We start from the raw sequence: 14,499 nt of genomic DNA on the forward strand, positions 1-14,499 counted from the left end.
TCCTCAGATGATCCCAGAGTCTGGATCCCGAGAAAGGAATTCCGACCCTGGGAAGTTTGTCTCCACTGTGTGTGTTCCACACTAAATGATCGAACCTCAACATGGGACATAATGCCGAGGGGGACGGAGGCCCTGTCCAGGCCTGTGAATCCGTGTGTGTGACGTAGAATTCACCCCACCCAACACCAGAGGTGAGAGAGGAATTACTCACGGAATATGCGGATTTGTCCAGTTACTTCTTCAACTTGACCATCTCTCCTCACGATTAGTAGGGTGTAGTATCCTGTGTCCTTCAGGGTAATGTTCTGGAACAGCAGGGACCCATTGGGGTATATTGTCTCTCTGCCGCTGTGTGCAGGCCCTGGGGTAGCTACTTTTGTGTCTACTGCATATGATACAATTTGACGGCTGGGCGCTACCGTGTTCCCCCTGAACCAGTTATAGCCTAGAGGATCCCCAGGCCGGCTCTGGACTCGCAGAAGAACGTCCTTCCCCTCAGCAGCATTGGGCGGCACCGATTCCACAGTGACTTGGGCAGTGGTGGGCGGGTTCCAGAAGGTTAAGAGTGAGACTAAGAGGGAAGAGAGGAGACAGATCAGTGCCTGGAACTATGTGTTGGGAGGGAAAGATGGGGCCCTGGAGACAGATCGGTGTTAATCCCCCATTCGGGGCTTGTGTGTGAGTGTGCATGGGTGTGTGTGCGTGTGTGTGTGTGCGTGTGTGTGTGTGTGTCTCCTGCTGATCAAGGTCAGCGGCATGACCACACTACTTCAGTGCCTCTAAACTATATTTCCTCTGTTTTGAACACCGTTCCTCATATGTCTGTCGCTCACTCCCTCCCTGCCCTCAGATATCTGCTCACACTCAGGGGGTCCTGGGGAGAGGCCTGCCCTGACCCCCTCCTCTAAAGACCCTCTGTCTTCACCTTCTGACCTTTCACTGCTCTGTTCCCTTCCTGGTGCTTGTCAGTACCCGACCTCACATTCTAGATGTCTCTGCATGTCTGTCTTCCTCCCCATAGATGTGAGCTCAGGGAAGGCAGGGACTCCTCTGATCTGTGCTGTACCCCAGTGGTGGGGCAGGCTGCAGGCACCCGGGGCTGCATGAATGTGTCCCCAGTATCCTCTGCGTCTGGCGTTTGTCTGTCAGGATCTAAGACTGGTGGGAAGGCGCAGCGATTAGGGTCCTTGGTTGTTGGTATCATCAGTTTCACAAATTCAGTCCTCAGTGATGAATAACTTGGGAAACAGCCCTTGGCTCACCACTTCCAGATCATGAGATTTTCCTGTTGCTGAGCCGGCTCCCCAGTCCTGCCCTGCTCTCCTGTCCCCTCTCAGAGCCCTGTCCTCCACGGGAGACCACAGCCCACCTCTGTCTCCCATCCTCCCGTCCCCTCCCAGGAATCATCCCTCTCACCTGCCAGCAGGAGCTCCTGCCAGGGGATGAGTCCTCCTCGGGGAGGGGCCGAGGGGGGCTCCATGGTGCCTGCTGCCCGCTCTCCCTCCCTCTGTGAGAAGAGCTTCTCTTCCAGAAAAGCTCAGGAGCACTGCTGTCCTGTCCTCTCAGCTCTCCTGTCTTTTCTCCCTCTGTGCTGAGTGGCCTCTGGGGGCAGGATTTCTGGGCTGGGTCACGTGGGCCAGGGGGCGGGGTCTCTGCCAGGTCTCCTACCCTCCTTCCCCACCTGTTCCTCCTGAATCCCTTGTCCCCTTCTTCCCCTTTCATTTCTGTCTACATTTCGGTTCTGGGAACTGCTGAGGCCTCTCCCTCTTCAGCTGTGATTTCCCACCATATGCAAGAGCGCGCACACGCCCTTGTTTGGACAAGCACAAGCCTGTGGTGTTGGAGTCCGGTGACCCCCACAGCTCGGGGGCACAGTGCAGGGTCAGTGCCCCCACAGCCCTCTCTCCTCCCGTGTGGCTTTCTCTTCAGAGCAGGAGCCTGGGGGCTGCCTCAGGAACTCTCATCACAGGGATGTCACCCCCACTGTGCACTGGAGTCACCTGTGGAACTTTATGAAGACTGTGAACGCCCAGGTGACACCTAGAAATGCTGCTTCAGCAGATGCCCAGCCAGGCGGAGACCCCATGATGTGGGGGTGGGGCCACCTCTCCCTCTCCTGTGCCCACGGAGGGTCTGCAGATCCTGTGAAAATGCAGATTCTGACTCAGCAGGTGTAGTGTGGACCCCAGAGTCAGCCTCAAACAAGCTCCCAGGTGATTCTGTTCTGGCCCAGGGAGCACACTGTGAATAGCCAGACTGAGGGGGATCCGGTTCCCTCAGAGGATGACCCTTCTCCCTACTCCCAGTTGGCCTCTGCTGTGTCCTGGCCTTGAGTCTGTTAGCACCACACACAATGCCCCAGGGTCCCCAAATACAGGGGATTATTTCAGAGAAGCCCACTTGGGCACCGGCCTCCCCAGTGTTCTCACAGGCTCTGGGGAGTTGGATTGACTCCCCTCAGCAAGGTCTCAGAGATGACTCGGGGGGTGAGAAAGGGGCAGGCTGGGTGACTGGTGAGGGACCTAGTGTCCATCCCTGGGTGTCCCCAGCCGGCTCTCTGCTTCCAGGGACAGAGACCCAGGACCAGGTGTCTCAGGAGCTAGTTCTCAGGTGGGAAGGGGGTTTCCTGGGTGTCCTGGGAAGAGAGGAGGTGGTGGGAGGTCAGGTGGCTGGGGCTCCCAGGAAGGTTTTGAGGTAGACCCTCCCTCCATGTCTGTTGGCTGAACTGTAGCCCAGAGACTGTCCATGTGCTCCTGAGCATCCCGGGCACCCTGTGTCCTCTGCCTGGGGGACTTTCCTGTGGTCACCCTGCCTCCCCCACGGGTGGTGCCAGGCAAGGAATGGGGAGCTGTGCAGGGACCCCGACATATCAGTGTTCTCCTAGGGCCCTAGAAGGAGGGCAGGACAGAACAGACACGTGGGAGGGACCCAGAAGGATCTGTTGGAGAAGGGGATGGAAACCAGGCTTCCCCTCCACCTCCTTAGCCAAAGCCAGCTTCAGGGTTTAATTTCCTGTGTGTTGGCTGCATGTCCCTATGTCGCCCCCTGGAGGCGATGCTGAGGTGCTGTCCAGGGATGCTGACCAGGCTCCAAAGGATGAGTGTCCCTGAGCCCTGGGCAGAGGTGAGGGTCTAGTCAGCCTGGGTCCTGGTCCCTGTGGGTCCTAGACTACCTGACTCCATCCCAGGGCAGAATGAGCCCAGCGAGAGGACAGGCACTGCCGAGAAGATTTCTAATCCTGTGCAGGAAAATTGTCCTCCCAGAAGGATGTGCTCCCTCAGCAGGAGCTCTCTGTCCTCGAGATTTCAAGGAATGACCTAGTAGGGGTCTCTTGAGACTTTGGGGAAAAGGCACTGGCCTGGGAGGCTGGGCACCACAATGCCCTGTCTCCCCATCACAGCAGGGAGGGGAAGGGTGATTGCATCCAAGTCATCTGTGTCTCTGTCTCTCCTCTGCTCTAGGTCTCTCCACAGGAACCAGAAGCTGGAACACCTCCACCCAGAGACTCAGCTGAGGGATCCCAGGGCTGCCTCTGTTAAAGGGGAGGAGACCCTTAGCCCCAGGGAGACAAAGGCAGATCCTAGGTTCTCCTGTCTCATCTGCCCGGGGAAGTTCCCCTTGTTCCCCAGGACTCCTTGGGCTGCTGAGAAGTCTTCAGGGAGACATAGCAGATGTCCCCACAGACCAGGGACCCTCAGGATGTGGAGTCACCTCCTAATGTCTTTTGAGGTCAGGGTAGGGCTCTGAGCTCCTCTGGTCGTAACTGCACCTGGGTTGGTGATTCAGAATTTGTGCCAGGTCGGATCTCTGAGAGAAGAGGAAGGACACAGGCTGCCCACCCAGGCCTTCCAGGGAGAGAAGACAGTCACAAGACAGAGATGGGAGGGGGTGTCCATGTTCTGGGAGTGAATGGGTGTCTGGCCTCTAACTGTAGGAGGTCCCTGTCCTCCCTCCTGAATCTAGGAGTAAAGGCCCAACAGCCTTACAGGGACAGTCTCAGGCATGTGCTGGCCTTGTCCCATGTTGATGCCAGTGCCCTGGGTCTGCAGGGAAGAGGCTCTGACCCCAGGTATCACTTGGCGGGGGGGGGGGGGGAGAGACATCGTTTGGTTTCCCTCATGCATTTAAGCAGTATTTACTGGGCTTCTGTATTGTGTCAGGCCCTGGGCTGGGTCCTTGGACCTCCACAGAGAAGAGGACAGATGGGGTCCGTGGATTCATGGGATTTACCTTGTTACAAGCCCACAGGCACTCAGGAAATCATGGCACCGAGGAGTCAATTTTAATCGAGAGAAGGGCCAGGAAGGGAAAGTGTCTGGTGCGTCTGGAGCATGTCAGGGGGTCTCAGCTGATGGGGGGGTCACATGGAGCACCCCTGAGAAAGTGACCTTTTGGCTGAGGCTGGAAGCTTGTGTGAGTGGACCTTCGCCCCTGGAAGGACAGGGGGTATGGAGGGACGAGCTGCCCACAGAGGGACTAGTCTCAGTGGGCAGATGCCTGGCTAACCAGAGGGGCTGAGTGGGTCCAGTGTGGGGAGACTGGAGAGCCCGGAGGACTGTGACTGAGTGAGGCTGGGGCAGTCAGACCCTGCTGGGCTGGGGGCGCACTGAGGAAGGCTCCAGGCTCTGGATCAGCTCTCCAGCATTGTGGTGTACTAGGAGGGAAATGTGGAAGAAAAAGTCTTGCTATCCAGTTTTGTATTTTAAAAAAATTTGTACTTTAAATAATATTTCATATATGTATATATAATTTTTAACAACTTTTTTGAGTTATACTTGACATATAAAAAACTCAACAGGGGCACCTGTGTGGCTCAGTTGGTAAGAGTCTCCCTTTGGCTCAGATCATGATCTCATGATCCTGGGATGGAGTCCTGTGGTTGGCCCCTGCTCAGCAGGTGGTCAGCTTCTCTCTCTCCCTCTGTCCCACTCGTGTTCTCTCTCTAAAAATAAGTAAATAAATCTTAAAAAAATACTATTAGGAATATTTTGAAGTTTGATAATGGTATTATGGATATGTAGAAGAATTTCATTCTTAGGAGAGGCAGCCAAAGTACTTAAGGATATAGCATCTGGATGTCTGCAACTTACTTTGAAATGGTTAAAAAAAGAATCAGAAAAAAATGGAATAAAAGGAAAAAAAGAAATGGTTCAGAAAAAAACGTAACTGTGGTAAACCGTCGCACTTTGAAACTAAGGACAGGACACAGGTATTCTTTGTATTATTTCCCCAACTTTTCTGGATGTTTGAAAATCACCATAATAGAAAGTTGAAAACACAGGGAGATGTGTAAGAATGTGACTTGTTGCATCAGAGGTCATGGAAGATGGCATCTGGGCAAAGATGTGAAGGATGGCAAGAAGCCAGGCGTACAAAGACTAGAGACTACAGGCAGAGAGAGCAGTAAGTGCAAAGGCCCCAAGGTAGGAAATAGTGAAGCATGTTTAGGAAGCATTATGAAAGCTAGTCTGACTGGGACATATTTAACAAGGAGGAGACTGGTAGGAAATGAATCTGGATGAAGAGTCTGGTTGGAAGAGTTGGGGGAAGAGTCTGGAGTATGCAGGACCCTGTAAGGACTTTAGCCTTTATTCTCCAACTTATTCACTGGAGGGGTTAAAGCCTGACTTTGACATGGTATGTATTTTTAAAGGATCTTTCTGGATTCTGTGCCCAGAAGAGATACACCGCAGAGAGGCTAAAAGGACCAGTAAGGAGACTGTTGCAATTTAATCCAGGTGAGAGGCACAAGTATCTTGGACCAGAGTTGCACTGGTGGAGGTGGTGACAAGTGGTCTGATTCTGGGTATACGTTGAAGATGGAGTCAAATAGGATTTTCTGGCAGATTATATGTAAAATGCAAGAGAAACAGAGGAGTAGGGATGACTCCAAGGCTGTTGGACTGAGTAGCTAGAGGAAGTTGCCATTTATCTTGAAATGAAGAAGACGGCAAGAGGAACAGGCTTGGGGTGGAGGTAGGGGGAAGCGAGGATGAATATTAGGAGCTTAGCTTCGGGTATGTTAAATTTGAGCTTACTGGATATCCAAACAGTGATGACAAATAGGTATTTGGATATATGAAGTTGGAGAGGTCCTGGCTGGAGATAGAAATGTGGAAATCATCAGCATGTGGGTAGTATTGTATTTAAAGCCTTAAGCTGGGATGGCAGCATGAAGGGCAGGTGGGGATGGGTAGTAAAGAACAGAGAGCAGAGAACCGAGCCTCAGGGCACTCCAGGGTCTAGAGGGTGGGAAGATGACAAACATGACAAAACAGTGGAGACTTCAGGGAGCAACTGGAGAGGCAGGAGGAAAGTCAGGTGTGCTGGCAGGTAAACACCTGCAGGTGTAATTCAGGTAAGATGAACGTTGAGAATTAGACATTAGCTTTAGTAACATGGAGGCTACCTATCAAGGAGTTTTGCCAAAAAGGGGTGGAAGGTTTAGGAAGGAGTGGAATCAAGATAGGGTATTTTTTTTTTTAATAGGATGAGAGAATTGGTAGCAAGTTTGCATTCTGATGGGAATGAGTCAGTAGAAAGAAAAACTGAGCTCCAGCTGACAATATCAGTCTCAGTAGCAGGAATCCAAGAAGGAGAACGACCTCTAATGACCCACCCATGTGGGCATACCCTCCCCACCCTTGGGTGTAGGAGATACAGCCCCTGCCTCATCCCTTTCAGGAGCCATGGCATTACAGACTTTGGTCATGTCTGTGCTCCTAAATAATGCATGACAGATTGAATGGAGTCTCACCCAAATAAAGAATCATATTGAGAATGAGCCAAAACCACTATCACACTAGGCAGGAAAGTACTACAGGGACAAAATCCTGTGACAACTGTGATTCCTGAGTAGTCACCTCATCCGGTGTAAACTGGCCTCCAGACTGGTGATAAAAAGGGAAACTGGAACCCCTGAGCGTGAGAGGGAAGCCATCAGGATGGATGGGAGCCTGTGTCCGTTCCTGCTGCCTCCATCTTGGTGGTGTGGGTGTCCTACAGGTGAAGCGGGCGTCCTTTATCACAGAACTAAACACACACCTGGCTTAGGAGTCGGAGGAGCTGAAAGAAGGTGCAGGGCAAGGTGAGCAGGCAGAACAGCAACAACTAGGGAGAGCCGCAGCAGCGCTCACCTATATCTTCGAAGTGAAAATGCAAGATGGCGGCTATTTCCGGCAAAACTGTCTCCTGTGGCCCAGCCTCGCCGGAAACCTCTAGGGAAGGGAATTCTGGGAGATGTAGTTCAGCCCCGCCAAGTCGACCTGCTACCAAGTCACCCCAGCTTTCACAGGCTTGAGCACCCTGCCCTGTCTGTGCGTTCTTGGGACCAGGAGTTCCACGAGGGCAGGGTTGGATGGCTTTCATATTTGGGGCTTGGAACAGAGGAGGGGCCCGGGGGACAATGAGTGAATTAATCAGCGGTTCTTGAAGAGACGTGGAGTTCTAGATTCTACATTTAAATCAGAAACCCATCTAACAGTATCCTAGACTTTTATTACCTCCATGTGTGGGAAAAGATGGACCCCTCCATGGCCTGAAGGGGATCAGGATATGAGACACCCCCAAAAATGCCACTTCAGCACAAAGATTATTTTGAGCTGAGGCCAACTGAGAATCAGCAGATGTGGGAAGAGTTATCCACCCTCCCCTTACCTGCCTTAAAAGCAGGGCATCAGTTTCCCCTGAGAAGGTGTGTCCCCATCCCGTACCAGAAAGAGAAGAGCAACGCGCATTCCACATGAGAGGGGGAATCATGGCTGAGACAAGTCTGCCTAAACACACCTTCCTACAATAACCCCATTCTTTCCCCCCATTTGTTGGTTGCGTCTTCATGACTTATCATCCCTTAAAGCTGAAACCTCCTTTCCTTGGGTAAAATAGTACAGAAGCCCCGAGCCTAACTGCTTCAAATTTCACTTCTTTTCTGTCAACTCCTGTGCACATAAATACAATTGACTCTTACACTGTGCCGATCTACTTATATGTGGATTTTTTTCAATAAATACAGTACACTGCTACAAACGTATTTTCTCTTCCTTATGATTTTCTTAATATCATTTTCTTCTCGGGTCACCCGAGTGGCTCAGTTGCTTAAGTGGCTGGCTCTTAATTTCGGCTCAGGTCATGATCTGAGTGTCAAGGGATGGAGCCCCACAACGGGCGCCGCACTCAGGGAGGAGTCTGCTTGTCCCTCTCAATTAGCATTGGCTGTTTTAAGTAACAGCTCTCCTGATAATGAACAGCGAGTCATCAGAAGTCATGGTTACTGTTAGGATAATTGAGGGAGCACTAAGTGGGAGCACCCACCAAAGCCTCACTAGGACCCTTTGAGGTGAGTGGCTCTGTCCCAGAAGTACAGTGTGGAAACCAAGTCTCATCTGGTCACAAAGGCCAGGGAATGATAGATTGGGATCCAGGCTGTGAGCTCAGCCACTTTCTGCAGGGCAGCTCAGGGCCGTGGGGTGCATACCCTCATTCACAGTCAGACATTCTACCAATTTCTGTATTGTAAATGTTCTGGAATATTTACAATCCAGACCCACATGGCATGATACAGACCCACACAGAGTATATAAGTATATGGAAACCCAGACAAGGGGCAACCAGTCAAGGGTTAATCCAGTCTGGAAACATCTGAGGTGGCTTCCTGGACGAGGTGACATTGGAACTGAATCAGATGATGTTGGCAGAAAGAATTCCATGGGGAAGACCTGGAGGGGAGAGAATGCTTGATTCCTTGGAGGATAGATAAGAATAGGTAAATATGGAAATGCATAAGGAAGAAGGGAGTTCACAGAAAAGGAAATGCAAATGGCTCCTGATGCTTAGCCCCTTGGTTAGAGGCTAGAACTTAATTATTCCAACCACTAAAAAGAAAGGATGATTAATGTGATCAAGGTGCTAAATATCACTACAATGGCAATCATATTATCATTTAAATGAATAAGTTAATAACATTGTACATCTTAAATTTATACAATGTTATAGGTCAAATATAGTCAATAAAAAAGGGGGGAGAATAAACAAAGAAAAACAAAGTCTCCTTTCAACTCAGAAAACCTCTCTACAAGGTGGAAGAGAAAAAAGAAATAAGAGTTTTACTTTTGAATAAGGATTAAACCAGAATGTGATGTGCACCACAGGCAACCCGCTAAGAAATTGCACAGAGAGAAAGCTCACCCCCTTACATAGCCAGGCAGTTACAACTTATTACATACATCTCCATCTGAACACCAACTAGTCCTCAAGTGAGAGGACTTGACAGCACCATTTGTCACACACAGTTCGTCATAAATTAGCCTGGTAATTGGGGATGATCACCTATGTTAGTTAATCGGTTTTATCCAAAGGAAAAATAAACTTCTCATATCTTTTTAAAAAGACTTTATTTATTTATTTGAGAGAGACAGCATGAGCAGGGAGAAGGGCAGAGGGAGAGGGAGAAGCAGACTCCCCACTGAGCAGCGGGCTGATGTGGGACTCCATCCCAGGACCCTGAGATCATGATCTGACCCAAAGTCAGACGCTTAACTGACTGAGCCACCCAGGTGCCCCTAAACTTCTCATTTCTTATGACTAGAGGTAGTTCTGCAAAGTTGGAATGAGGTGCTGCCACCTAAGTTAGGCTCTTACCCTTCCCCAGAAACTGAGAGATAATCTGGGGGTACTATCTTTCTTGCTGATTCTGTTTCAAAGAGATGGACCCCATGTTCTTGAGAAAAACATCCCTGAGTTGTAAAGGGAGCAAGAGGCCTATTTAGATGTTTTCAAGATTTACATACATCTCGAAGGGACAGAGAAAGCATTTACCTACAACTACACATTTCCTAAAGAAAATGCTTCTAAAGAAAGGGGGGGGGGTCTCTTTCCCTTTTTGCATCAGGGAAAACTAATTTTTCTTTCTTTCTCGATTTGTATTTACCCTTTCAGGGGTGATTGCAGGAAAGAAGTGGTGTGTCCTGTCAAATGCTATAAAACTAGCCTGAGGAGCGTCTGGCAGGGTGTGGTGATCTTGGTAAAAGCAACTTTAGCAGAAGGGGAAGATGGAGAGATGGACGGGTGAGTGAAAGGTGAAAAAGTAGAAGAAAAGAAATGTATCCAGAGAGTGGAAGATGCTTGTCTGAGAACAGAACAGGCAGGACAAGGAATGCAAGACTAACGAAGTGATTTTTTTTCAGTGAGTGGCTTCAGAGGATGTGTAAGATGGGGACACAGCCAACACAGATGGGGGAGTGGAAGGCTGGCAGGGCACAGGCTGCTTCAGCCACTGTTACCCCAAGAAGCACCATCTTGGGGGAATCTCTTGGAGGAATGGCCATTTTAGATTCTATAAAGCTCAAGTCTATTGAAAAAATAACAGTGAAGGTTTAGGCTCGGGGTCAGGGCTCAGCCTGGTCAGGGTCAGGAATTAGTTGTGAGAAGATATTTCATGGTCAGAATGTGGGCTAGGGTGGGGTGGGAGCCTGTGATTCTGGGATCAGATTAGAGGTCAATGTCCAGAGGACAGAGGCCGATCTTCAGATACCATAAACCTGAACTTCACCCCGTCTCTTCCTACTATCTATTTCTCCTTCGCCATTCCGTAGCTAAGTTTCTTTTCCTCCTATATTTCATTTTTCTTTCTCCCTCTTCCTCTCTTTCCACCTCTCTCTTCTCCTTAAGGATGAGGGAGACAAGAAAGGGGTTAAGAAGAATGGTCTCCCTCACCCTTACGTTTGCAACTCATGCCCGCAGAATCTTAAACAGCTTCAAAACTTGGTTCTTTGTTGATTGAAAATGACTTCAGACCCAAACTGAATAATTTAGAAATCAAAGGAGCATAATCTGACTCAAATCTCTGCAAATGAGTAAAATCTAAATTCCAATTCCCTTGTCTTCTGGAGTGGCCCACAGTTGATTTTTTTTTTTTTTGCAATGGATCAGTCACTTGTATTCGACTTTTAAAATCTTGTGACACTGGTATTCGATTTTTAAAATCTTGTGACTGGTTTCATAAATACAATTGGGCAAAAAACCTTACTTCCTATAAGGGGAAATCAGGCTTGACTAATGCTCATGCTGGCGCTAAAAGAAGGAATATTGCATGTTTGTAAGTGCAGATATATTTGAATATCAAAATAGCAGGGACAATAAGTGATAGGCCATAGAGGAAATAGCCAAAACTTACAAAAAGGACAAACCATTAAAAACACAAAAGAATTATGCTAGAAATTAACCCTAGCCTTCTCTCACCAAAGTGTTCCAGTTGGAAATATCAAAATCTTCTAAAATCCTGGGTGATTATATTTAGAAATTAATGACAGTAAGAGTGTCTGTTTCAAACCCAGAACACTTTTTATGGAGTATCTTATAATCTCCAATAGGAGAATCACAGTGCAGAACTCCAGGTTTTGGAGAAAATCCATGTCTCCCTCTGCAGATACCAATTTGGAAAGGGGCTCCTGGCTTGTCACTGGGCCCAGGTGGAATCTGGATGCCTGCACTGGACTAAATGCATGTGTCCCACCCCACAATTCGTATGTTGAAACCCTAATCCCAGTGTGAAGGTGTTTGCTGCTTGGCCTTTGGGAGTAACTAGATCATAAGGGTGGAGTTCTCATGAATGGGATTAGTGCCTGTATTAGGGTTCTCCAGAAAAACAGAACCAATAGGATGTATATAGATATATAGAGAGAGATTATGAGGAATTGGTTTGTGCAATTATGGAGGCTAAGAACTCCCATGATCTGCTGTCTGCAAGCTGGAGGCCAGGGGAAAGTGGTTGGTATCATTCATTCATTCATTTATTTCTAGAGTGCATGAGTGAGTGGGGGGGAGGGGCAGAGGGAGAAGGAGAGAGAATCTCAAGCAGGCTCCATGCTCAGCACAGAACCTGACATGGGGCTCAATCTCACAACCCTGAGGTCATGCCCTGAGGTGAAATCAAGGTCAGATGCCTAACCAACTGATCCACCCACATGCCCCGTGGTGGTATCATTCTAAAGAAAACCTCAGGCCTAAAAATCAGGGAGCCAGGGGTATAAATCCCAGTCCAAATCCGAAGGCCAGAGAACGGGAGGGCTGATGTCCGAGGGCAGGAGAAGACAGAGATCCCAGCTCAAGCAGAGAGCAAATCCCTCCTTCCTCCACCTTTTTGTTCTATTTAGGCCCCCAGTGGATTGGAAGAGGCCCATTGATTGGTGTGGGCCATCTTTGCTCAGTCCACCAATTCAAATGCTATTCTCTTCTGGAAACAGCCTTGCAGAAACAACCAGAAATAATGTTTTACTAGCCATGTGGGCATCCCTGAAGATTAAATCAACCATCACAGCCACCTTATAGGAAGCAGCCAGAGCTGCTTAGCTTTCTCTTGGCCACGTGAAGACACAGTGAGAAGTCTGCAGCCCACAAGATGGCATCCTGATCTTGGACTCCCGGCCTCCAAAGCTGTGAGAAGTATACTTCAGCTATTGATAAGCCATGGTATTTTGTTGTAGAAGCCCAGACTAACAAAGTCACCCAGCCACGAACACCAAGGGCGTTGTGACCCAAACTGCAAATCACATACTGGGTGCAAACTACCAAACCTGACACTGGGTGTGCACAGCAGCATCCATCATGCCCGGAAAAGATGTGTGTGGGATCAGACTCAAGTGGGAATGGAAGGCACAGGCGTACACGCCTCAGCAGGTGGCTTGGATGCCCACGGCACCTGCTCCTGAAGCATCTCCCTCCACCTCCACCTACGGGCTCATGGATAGTCCCTGTGATCTGTTTACAGAGAAGGGAAACAACAGACCAGGCTTGTGGATGGATCTGTATGATGGGCTGGTGCCAGGCAGTAGGCAGATGCTGGGTTAGCACTGCACCCATGTGGCCCTGAGTGATGTAGGGAAATCCTTCAGGTGGTGAAACGTCAGGGGTCCACCTTGTGGGAGAGGGGGATGTCCTTAGGTGCACTTATGCATGGATCCATATGAGCCACCTAATCAAGGACTTGGAAAGAATGAAGATATAAAGAAAAAAAAAAGAATAAAAGTATAAGAGGTACTCAGTGCCCAAACCAACAGAGGCAGAGGCCAGTGCTAAGGACTGCACAAGACATGCCCCATCACGGAGAGGACTGAGCTTTATCCTCACAGGGACAGACACATACCATGGGTTCCCATTCGCCCTTCCTTGTACACCCAATGCTTCTGTCAACACTGCCATGTGGGAACTTAGAAAATGTCTTTTCTAGTGCTATGGTATCCCATGAGGTAGTGAGGTCATTAACTCCCAGCCATGGAGCTCACTGATCTTCCCAGGTGCCCCATTTACACAGACACGGTTGGCTTATCAGAGTGATAGAATGGCCCGCGAAGGCTTCCGAGGGCCCTGGGTGAGAGACGGTACCCTGGCATCCATCAGGAATGTACATCTCAGACCAGCGGTCAGTCTGCTGTGCCACGACCCCCACAGCGAGAATGCAGGCATCCATGAGACAAGAGGAGATTAAGGGAGAGCCCCCCCCCCATTATTGCACGCTCCCACCCACAACCCACTTAAAGAATTCTTGCTTCTGGTCTCCGTAGCCTTGGGATTGGTGTGGGTGAGGAACCCATTGCAGTTCTAATCAACTGGAAGCCATGCCCTCAGCCAAGCCATTTTGTGCTTCCCCACGCAGCAAAGAGAAGAGGCTTTCGTGACCGCCAGAGGGAGGCTGGGTCGCTGGGTCAGGGAGGACTGTGTTTGGAAGCCAGGTGACATGTGAGGGGTACATCTTCCTATTTCCGTGGCCAGTGGCCCTGCTCTGTGGAAAACTGCAGACACTCAATAAAGATCATCAAACACCTACACCATCTAAGGATGAAGATTTATGTCACATGACAATCGCTTAAACTAGGTGTCGGCAGGTAGTAAGCCCATATGGAACGGGTGGGGGAAGGAGCACCGTTCCGCACCCAGGACCTTTGCTTTTTACATTATTTCCTGCCCCCGTCTTCCTCTCACTGTGGCATATGAAGAACCGGCTGTCACCGTGGGCGTCCGACTCATTGTTATCAGCACACCATGTTGCTGTGATTACGTGATGGATGGGAATTGTGTGTCTTCTATACTGAGGACTCTGGTTTTCATCTGGACAAGGGGAACGGGTGGATGTGAGGAGGAAGACGGTGGACCGGGCCGGACACTTGGCTTCCTTCTCCCCCGTTCTGCACTCTGGGTAGCAGATCTATGGGACTGCCTGCCGTCCAGCTGGGTTCAGTCAAGAGGAGCCCCAACAGGAGACCAGAGGAAGGACACTGAGTAAAGCCAGGGTGCTAATTCCCCAGCTCCCTCCCTACGGTGTGGGCTGGGTGGCTTTTTCAGCCTGAGATCAGAGCGGGTAGCAGGCAGCCCTCTGAAAACCTCCCCCACGTACCCTTCCCCCTGCAGATTCCAGAATGGTAAAGACTTCTCCTCCCCCTCCTTGGGCCTAGGATGGTTACAGAGACCCAAGGAGATGAGCCTCGGGAAACTGTGCAAACCTTCTAT

At 49.7% G+C, this 14,499-nt stretch overlaps 2 protein-coding genes across 3 annotated transcripts in view; both read right to left on the reverse strand.

Annotated features, from left to right (window-relative positions):
- The window catches only part of LOC123778318 (cell adhesion molecule CEACAM5-like), a 47,839-nt gene extending 46,240 nt beyond the window's left edge, over positions 1-1,599 (reverse strand). The window contains 2 exon segments of the mRNA XM_087870838.1: positions 212-571; positions 1,417-1,599. Coding sequence (XP_087726964.1) covers positions 212-571; positions 1,417-1,480 — 424 coding nt within the window. The 5' untranslated portion in view covers positions 1,481-1,599.
- A 382-nt stretch (positions 1,600-1,981) lies between these two features.
- CD177 (CD177 molecule) overlaps positions 1,982-14,499 on the reverse strand; it is a 40,120-nt gene continuing 27,602 nt past the window's right edge. The window contains exon 9 of one of the 2 annotated variants that reach the window (XM_045775233.2): positions 1,982-2,142. In XM_045775233.2, coding sequence (XP_045631189.2) covers positions 1,997-2,142 — 146 coding nt within the window. In that variant the 3' untranslated portion in view covers positions 1,982-1,996. Of the gene's footprint in view, positions 2,143-4,821; positions 4,943-14,499 lie in introns of those variants that run through there. The other variant, XM_087870833.1, reaches the window with a different exon arrangement.

The sequence above is a fragment of the Ursus americanus genome, chromosome 21, assembly GCF_024610735.1.
Source record: "Ursus americanus isolate L20-20 chromosome 21, mUrsAme1.1.p, whole genome shotgun sequence".
Lineage (NCBI taxonomy): Eukaryota > Metazoa > Chordata > Mammalia > Carnivora > Ursidae > Ursus > Ursus americanus.